At 41.1% G+C, this 9,333-nt stretch overlaps 1 protein-coding gene across 4 annotated transcripts in view; it reads right to left on the bottom strand.

The window, feature by feature from the left end:
- The window catches only part of LOC112068342 (antifreeze protein Maxi), a 10,750-nt gene extending 1,633 nt beyond the window's left edge, over positions 1-9,117 (bottom strand). The window contains exons 1-4 of one of the 4 annotated variants that reach the window (XM_070438116.1): positions 9,004-9,117; positions 7,140-7,262; positions 4,812-4,914; positions 1,225-1,941 (exon numbers count right to left, since the gene is read on the bottom strand). In XM_070438116.1, the coding sequence (XP_070294217.1) occupies positions 1,225-1,941; positions 4,812-4,914; positions 7,140-7,262; positions 9,004-9,051 (991 nt within the window). In that variant the 5' untranslated portion in view covers positions 9,052-9,117. Of the gene's footprint in view, positions 1-1,224; positions 1,942-4,811; positions 4,915-7,139; positions 7,263-7,402; positions 7,785-8,875; positions 8,947-9,003 lie in introns of those variants that run through there. The other 3 variants (XM_070438115.1, XM_024135461.2, XM_024135462.2) reach the window with 3 other exon arrangements.
- Between the last annotated feature and the right edge of the window lie 216 nt (positions 9,118-9,333).

Raw genomic sequence — 9,333 nt, 5'->3', positions numbered from 1 at the left:
TATGCTTCACAGGGGGAATGCTATGCTTCACAGGGGGAATGCTATGCTTCACAGGGGGAATGCTATGCTTCACAGGGGGAATGCTATGCTTCACATCTGCGTAGTTCATAGCATKACTTGGCAGACGCAGGGTTCTATAATTGAGATGTCCAATTCAAACTCCTTGCGTATAACCAATTCATGCACATTTATAACAGTAAAATGCAACAACTTCTTTCCCCACTCATGTTTGATTCCACACCCAGCAACCAAGGTGTAAACTCAGCACATTGACTACCAAGGGGGAAGGAAAAGTCATATGTTACACAGAGCCAAACAAATACAGAAGTGAGGGGATCGATTACAGATTACTGATATCATGCGACTCAGGGAAACCACGTYTGAGAGAAGTTGAGAGAGGAGGGAAGAGTAGGAAACAGAGAATCATAATATKAGACCTCATTTCACGTTATCACTCAGTACCTGCCCAGAGACAGACTAGCCAAAACGCTGGTTAGTATGACCTTAACATTACCTTTGACAGTATACAGTAACTTTAGCATTAACCGTACCAAAATATAATGTAACAAAACAATAGTTGAAATTATAAAAACAAATGTTAAAAATTGAGGGCGTTGAGGATCATGTTTCTTTTAACAATATTCAGTGAAGGGAACAGAGAAGGTAATGAAATAAGAACAGAATTCACAATGATCGAGTGACAGAAGGAAAAACAGAGATGTCGAGAAACAAACTAGCAGCAGAAAGAGCGCAGGTCAGAACTAGCGAATGCTGGAAAAACATYGCAAWATAAAGATACTAAACCAAGCAGATCAGTGCAGACCATCACAGATGAACCAGAGAGTAAATGATGAAGCCGTGCTGGAGAACGCAGAGGAGACATTCATCGGGTGTTGGATGGTCAGAGCAGCATGGTTACAAGTCAATGCATAGAATCCCAAGGAAGGAAGGGGTTTGGGGGAAAGAGGATGTGTGGCTTGAGTCTACACGGCGGCAACGATGTAGAAATGTGGTCATTTTTGAGGGATAAATAGTGTGGTAAATAAGCCCACTGTAAAAGCCAAAGCAAGAACGAAAAGAGCTTCTGTGATATTGGGTATCTTTACAAGTTATCCTTAGAGTTAAAGCATCACATGAAAATATGCCTGTTGGTAAACAGTAGGGTCCACAGAGAGGAGAGAGGGGGGGGGGCAGAGAGGGGAGAGAAGGGGGGGGGGTGTATACCCTCATGTGCCTCAATCCGTTCTGCCTCGGCCGGGGGGGGCTCTGCAATCAGCTCCTCTGCTGCAGCGTCAACTTGGGCAGCTTCAGCTACAACCTCTGCTGCAGCTTTAATGAGGGCTTCAGCCACAGCTTCAATGGGGGCAGCTAGAGTCACAACCTCTGCTACAACTTCCACGAGGGCTTCAGCCGCACCTTCGATGGTTGCAGATTCAACCACAACTTCTGCTATGGCTTCAACTGGGGCAGCTTCAACTGGGGCAGCTTCTACTGGGGCCTTTGCTATGGCTTCAACTGGGGCAGCTTCAGCAACCGCTTCTGCAGGGGCAGCAGCATCTGGGACGGCTTCAACAGGAGCGTTGGCTGCTGATGAAGCTTCAACGATGGGAGCCGCTTCGGCTGAAACAGGAGCGGCTTCAGCTACTGATGCAGCGGCTTCAACAACGGGGGCGGCTTTGGCTACAAGAGCGGCGGATTCAACAATGGCTTCAGTTGCGGGGGCGACTGTGTCGACGACGGGGGTGACTTCGACTGCAGCGGGGGCCGGAACAGCTTCAGCCGCGGCTTCAACAGGCTTTGGGGCAGTGGCTTCAACAGGCTTTGGGGCGGCGGCAAGTTTTGCTGCAGCAGCTGGTGTCATTACTTTCTTTGGAAACTCCACATATTTTCTGTGTGGTACAAGCTTCTCTAAATCAAAATATGTTTTGCCCTGGGACTTTTCTAGGGCGGAGGGGGGGGGGGGAACAAACAAAATGTATTAATTTCTATTCATCCTCTAAGTAGCCTAAAAGGAATTTAAACCAACATGCCCCGACTTTGCCTTAAATGTGGACGAAATTTACCCAGCGCAACATGGCTACACCCAGACAATATTCAAGAACATCCCTTTGCAAGACACATATGGTGTCTGGACTAAAAAGGGCACAAAGTGCCAAATTTCAAGACGGGGCACAAATAGTGTAAATGTACTATTAATTGGGGAACATAATAAAAACATGACATTTTAATCAAAGTATAGTTTCATAATTAAGTGCGCATGTGCCAAAACCAACTTCCCAACTTGCCAAAACTATCTTTCATTGACAATTCTTGTTATAGAGTACAAGAAAAATTCCACTTATAAGAGGATACTATTGTTTGAAAAATATCTGATTATATTAGTGAAAGCTGTGGAGAAAAAATTATTTACATTTTATTTTGATACCTGGGGAAGGAAAACTTAATTTGCATTTTTTATCATCACTTTATATAAAAAGAAAATGGTGGAACTAGCTGAGACTAGAGGTCGACCGATTATGATTTTTCAACGCCGATACCAATTGTTGGAGGACCAAAAAAAGCCGATACCAATTAATCGGCTGATTTTTATTTATTTATTTGTAATAATGACAATTACAACAATACTGAATAACTTATTTTACCTTAATATAATACATCAATAAAATCAATTTAGCCTCAAATAACTAATGAAACATGTTCAATTTGGTTTAAATGATGCAAAAACAAATTGTTGGAGAAGAAAGTAAAAGTGCAATATGTGCCATGTACAAAAGCTAACGTTTAAGTTCCTTGCTCAGAACATGAGAACATATGAAAGCTGGTGATTCCTTTTAACATGAGTCTTTAATATTCCCAGGTAAGAAGTTTTAGGTTGTAGTTATTATAGGAATTATAGGACTATTTCTCTCTATACCATTTGTATTTCATATACCTTTGACTATTGGATGTTCTTATAGGCACTTTAGTATTGCCAGTGTAACAGTATAGCTTCCGTCCCTCTCCTCGCTCCTACCTGGGCTCGAACCAGGAACACATCGACAACAGCCACCCTCGAAGCAGCGTTACCCATCGCTCCACAAAAGCCGCGGCCCTTGCAGAGCAAGGGGAACAACTACTCCAAGTCTCAGAGCGAGTGACGTTTGAAACGCTATTAGCGCACACCCCGCTAACTAGCTAGCCATTTCACATCGGATACACCAGCCTAATCTCGGGAGTTGATAGGCTTGAAGTCATAAACAGCGCAATGCTTGAAGCACAGCGACGAGCTCCTGGCAAAACGCACGAAAGTGCTGTTTGAATGAATGCTTACGAGCCTGCTGGTGCCTACCACCGCTCAGTCAGACTGCTCTATCAAATCATAGACTTAATTATAACATAATAACACACAGAAATACGAGCCTTAGGTCATTAATATGGTCGAATACGGAAACTATCATCTCGAAAACAAAACATTATTCTTTCAGTGAAATACGGAACCGTTCCGTATTTTATCTAACGGGTGGCATCCATAAGTCTAAATATTCCTGTTACATTGCACAACCTTCAATGTTATGTCATAATTATGTACAATTCTGGCAAATTAGTTTGCAACGAGCCAGGCGGCCCAAACTGTTGCAAATACACTGATTCTGCGTGCAATGAACGCAAGAGAAGTGACACAATTTCACCTGGTTAATATTGCCTGCTAACTTGGATTTCTTTTAGCTAAATATGCAGGTTTAAAAATATATACTTCTGTGTATTGATTTTAAGAAAGTCATTGATGTTTATGGTTAGGTACACGTTAGAACAACGACAGTCCTGTTTCGCGAATGCGCACCGCATCGATTATATGCAACACAGGACACGCTAGATAAACTAGTAATATCATCAACCATGTGTAGTTAACTAGTGATTATGATTGAGTGTCCAAAAATACCGATTTCCGATTGTTTTGAAAACTTGAAATCGGCCCTAATTAAATCGGCCATTTCGATTAATCGGTCGACCTCTAGCTGAGACATTTGCTCAAATTGTGGTACAAGCAGCCTGCAGAAATAAAATCCTTCTAGAGGATTCAGAATTGGAGATTCCTCAGCGTATTGGCTACAAAGACGGGCCTCCAGGATGCTTGAGCTTCCCTTCAGCATGTCTTACATGTAATCTGACTTTTGTTAGCTTTTTTTTTAATATTAAATGATCATCTTCAGTTCTTCTCCAAAACATCTTCTTAACTTCTGCCCATTACTTTTGCACGTAAGGCTACTGTATACAATATCTTCAGCATCTGAAAGGATATTAAAATGTATTCTCGAGGACAACCTTTTCTGGCAGTGCATGTCAATCTTGATTGGCAGTGCAGTGATCTTGATTGGTTATGGAAATGTTTCACAAGTCTCAGTACTAATAGAAATCATCCGGGACAAATTAGGTGTTCATATCTCTAGTGAAGGTCTTTAATGAGATGAGCCACATTGGGGAGTTTTATCAGTCTTGCCATCAATGGGTCTCTCTCTTCCTCCTTGATCAATTGATGAATAAAGAACTGGACCCTAGCATTACAGCTAAATCAAATKTGTGGATAGTCCACAGCCAACTCTTTCACTGTTTGTCATTGTGCACCAACTACTTTAAGTCCCTTTGTGAAAATATACAAGGAAAATGGTCAGTATAATTTGGATGTGATGAGTCATTTTATTGATTTAATGATACTTGTAGCACAATTTGAGCACCTTCACTATGTTCAAGAAATGACCTCTGCTAAAGTATCATAAACTACAAGTAATTGTATGAGGTATTTTTGTTCAAATTAAATGCTGATCCAAACTTACTTGCTGAGCTGCTCTTCTTGGGCTTCTTGGTACCACCAGCTTTCGTGCATAGGGCCGCAGCTGCAGGAGCACTCAGAGTGCTCCACCTCTCTGCCTGCACACACTGATCAAAGTACACAACAATTAGTGACAATATAACTGCAAATAGGGCTGTAAAAAAAGAAGAAGATTGAAATACCGAATTGCATGATTTTCTGTCGTTAATTGCGATTATTGCAATTTCAGAATTTGATCAAATTTGGCCCAAATAAAATATTTTGCCCATTTAAAAAGCAGTGAATTGAGTTGCAGGCATACTATGCTTTGATTTTAAAGGCCAGAAACACAAAATAATCTGTATCAGGGAAAAAAAATGCTTCCAATGTTTAAACGCACACCAGTAGGGATCATATCTTTTACCTGGATTCAGTCTGTCATGGAATGAGCAAGTGTTCCTAATGTTTTGTGCACTCAGCGTATATTTGGGCTTGAAGTGACAAAACCTAACTGCCCACTTTGTGCAAATTCATACCAATGACGTGTCTTTTCCTAAGAAATTACGTGTAAATTCTTTAGCCTACGTTTCATTTCAGGGCTGGGTTTTATTTTAAATGGTACCACCCACCAACATGGCATTGTTTATTAATCAGTAACACCTGCAAAGTTCACAAGTCACAACTGAGCTATATAATAGATAATCTTTGGCTACAGCAAATGTATAAATATATTTTTTTTATTTTACCTTTATTTAGCTAGGCAAGTCAGTTAAGAACAAATTCTTATTTACAATGACAGCCTACACCGGCCAAACCCGGACGATGCTGGGCCAATTGTGCGCCGCCCTATGGGACTCCCAATCACGGCCGGATGTGATACAGCCTGGATTCTAACCAGGGACTGTAGTGACGTCTCTTGCACTGAGATGCAGTGACTTAGACCGCTGCGCCACTCGGGAGCAAAGATGGTGGATAATTGAAGATCAGAATTTACTAAAATATTTCAATGGTAAACTGCCTCTACTAAACGGGCTGGGTCTCCCATAGACACCAATGCAATAGCAGCTGTCCCAGCTACAGACGGCTTATCAGTCCACTATTACAGGACTATAAGCCCCAGTGCACTACTTTTGTGAGAAAAAAAAAACTTTAAAGAAATGTTGTTTCATAAAATAAATAAGAAAATTACATTCAGATTTTTCAGGGGGTGCTTCTTCCCACAGCTATGCCCAAGGATGTATGGATCTGTACAAAACTGATACAGTAAGTCACTTTATTTGAAGGATTCTTTCTCGCTGATGAAAATTAAAGAGCAATATGTTTCAAAAGCCATATCACAAGCGATGATTATTGACGTTTCTAAACATTAAAACACAGCATTGGGATAGTAGTTCACATGAGCCAGTCGTGGGTGAAGCTAATGGCTGACAACTGTAGAGAGATGGAAYATTATGTCACCTACAGTTTGAGAGCTAGGTAGCAGTCATCAATTTACATAAAATAGCAGTGGTGGAAAAAGTACCCAATTGTCATACTTGAGTAAAAGTATAGATAGGTACTCAAGTAAAAGTGAAAGTCACCCAGTAAAATACTAACTGAGTAAAAGTATTTGATTTATAATATACTTAAGTATCAAAAGTATGAATAATTTCACATGTATTTTACTACGCAAAGCAGACAGCACCATTGTCTTGTTTTAAAAATGTACGGATAGCCAGGGGCACATTTACAAAAGATGCATGTGTGTTTAGTGAGTCCGCCAGAACATAGGCAGTAGGGATTACCACGTGTTCTCTAGATAAGTGTGTGAATTGCACACTTTTCCTGTTCTGCTAAGCATTCAAAATGTAACGAGTACTTTGGGTTGTCAGGGTTAAATGTATTGAGTAAAAAGTACAATATTTCCTTTCGGAATGTACTGAAGTAAAAGTTATTAAAAATATAAATAGTAAAGTAGATACCCCAAAAAACGATTTAAGTACTTTTTGCATTTGTACACAACTGTAAAATATTTGCTATGAACACTTTGCTAATTCAAAATAGAAAAATTATCATAAATCTTCTAATCGAACGGCTCAAGTTATGCACTTGATATGAAAGTAGCTACTGTAGATAACGTTTATCATGTTATCAATCAATCAATGTTAGACATTAGCTAACGTTACAGTAGCTAACGTACTGTAGCCAACTAGCAAGCCATGTCGCTGAAATACAAACACGCTCACGATTCATGTTTTTCTCAGCACAAATGAAAAATTACGTTGCAATTAGTTAAAGGGGTCTCTTCGAAAACTACAGCATGTTAGAACTTCAAATAATACTGTGTTTAGCCATGTGCATGACATTTCATTACCTTGACAGAGCCAAGTCGCCCTATCCTCAGCAAAGAAGCCGCCATCTTTGCGCTCATAAAATCATTCCTGCGGAAACACTGCTTAATGATTTTCGTCCCACAGTTTAGTTTGCCTGAGTGCGTCTGAAAAGGAATACACACACACATATATATATATTATATATTTTTTTTAATCRATCACTTTAGAACAGAACCCATGTGATCAATGTTAGGAAAGTATTGGATAGTTAATTTTGCGACACAACTAGTAACAAATATCAAACCTGTGTGTTGAAGCAGTGCACAACAACAATCATTACACGTCTGCAATATGGAACATGATAGTAACAGATGATGCGCAGCGACCGTCTGTTTTTAGTCTCATTCTTTACGAATGTGAACTCCCATGGTCAAGATGACATTGCCATTAGGTCAGTGAAAGTTTTACCACCTTTGTCAATTAAATTCAATGGCTCCAATAGTCAGGAAGAATCCACAAATGTTCGACCGATGGTGGATCTTTTCTATATTTCTATATCTATCTATATCTATGAAGTTAGAATTAAAATAGTTCCAGACTTATTGGTAGGTATTTTATGGGCTAATCTTGATGCTCCTGTCCGATGGTCACAGTTTCAGAGCGGTTTATGTAACAGATTCTCAACAGTGACAGTACACGCCCCCTCCTCTAGTCTGGGACTCATCAGTGCAGTGAAAGTCCTGTAACGACCCTGTGTTTATAAGCGCGGAAATCGACTCTGCCGCATGAGCATGCTTTTGTGGCACAGTCGATAGCGCGCCGGACCTCGGGCTTCTTAGAAGGTCGAGGGTTCGAGACCTGCTCCCTGCCGTTTCATTACAGTACGTATGGCATCGATAACAGTATGGAACCGTTTGTCTTGAACCTTCAACAAAATCTGAACACAGTTTTACGATATATCAAATAAAGAAGTTTTGTTTTCATACTGCTTCTGTATTTATGTTCAGCTGCATAACACATCAAACTTGACATCAGTTATGTAAATGTGTATTCAGGCATTCGTTTTCTCCCGTATCTCTTGATGAGTTGACTCATTTTTTAAAAAGTCGCTTAAAACGACATACCCAAATCTAATTGCCTGTAGCTCAGGACCTGAAACAAGTATATGCATATTCTTGAAACCATTTGAAAGGAAACACAGAATTTTCTGGAAATGTGAAATTAATGTAGGATAATACAACATATTAGATATGGTAAAAGAGGGGAGACACTCTAGACCCAAACTACTACAGACCTATATCTATCCTACCCTGCCTTTCTAAGGTCTTCGAAAGCCAAGTTAACAAACAGATCACCGACCATTTCGAATCCCACCGTACCTTCTTCGCTTTTGCAATCTGGTTTCCGAGCTGGTCATGGGTGCACCTCAGCCACGCTCAAAGTCTCTATGGGGGTGCCACAGGGTTCAATTCTCGGGCCGACTCTTTTCTCTGTATACATCAATGATGTCACTCTTGCTGCTGGTGATTCTCTGATCCACCTCTACGCAGACGACACCATTCTGTATACTTCTGGCCCTTCTTTGGACACTGTGTTAACTAACCTCCAGACGAGCTTCAATGCCATACAACTCTCCTTCCGTGGCCTCCAACTGCTCTTAAATGCAAGTAAAACTAAATGCATGCTCTTCAACCGATCGCTGCCCCCACCTGCCCGCCCGTACAGCATCACTACTCTGGACGGTTCTGACTTAGAATATGTGGACAACTACAAATACCTGGGTGTCTGGTTGGACTGTGGACTCTCCTTCCAGACTCACATTGGGCATCTCCAATCCAAGATTAAATCTAGAATCGGCTTCCTATTTCGCAACAGGGCATCCTTCACTCATTTTGCCAAACATACCCTCGTAGAACTGACTGTCCTGCCAATCCTTGGCTTTGGCGATGTCATTTACAAGATGGCCTCCAATGCTCTACTCAGCAAATTGGATGCAGTCTATCAAAGTGCCATCCGTTTTGTCACCAAAGCCCCATATACTGCCCACCACTGCGACCTGTATGCTCTCGTTGGCTGGCCCTCGCTTCATATTCGTTGCCAAACACACTGGCTCCAGGTCATTTATAAGTCTTTGCTAGGTAAAGCCCCGCCTTGTCTCAGCTCACTGGTCACCCTAGCAGCACCCACCCTTGGCACGCGCTCCAGCAGGTATATTTCACTGGTCACCCCCAAAGC

Source organism: Salvelinus sp. IW2-2015, unplaced genomic scaffold (genome assembly GCF_002910315.2).
Source record: "Salvelinus sp. IW2-2015 unplaced genomic scaffold, ASM291031v2 Un_scaffold463, whole genome shotgun sequence".
Lineage (NCBI taxonomy): Eukaryota > Metazoa > Chordata > Actinopteri > Salmoniformes > Salmonidae > Salvelinus > Salvelinus sp. IW2-2015.
The sequence above is the reverse complement of the archived record's forward strand: the minus strand, read 5'-3'. Positions and strand labels throughout refer to the sequence as shown.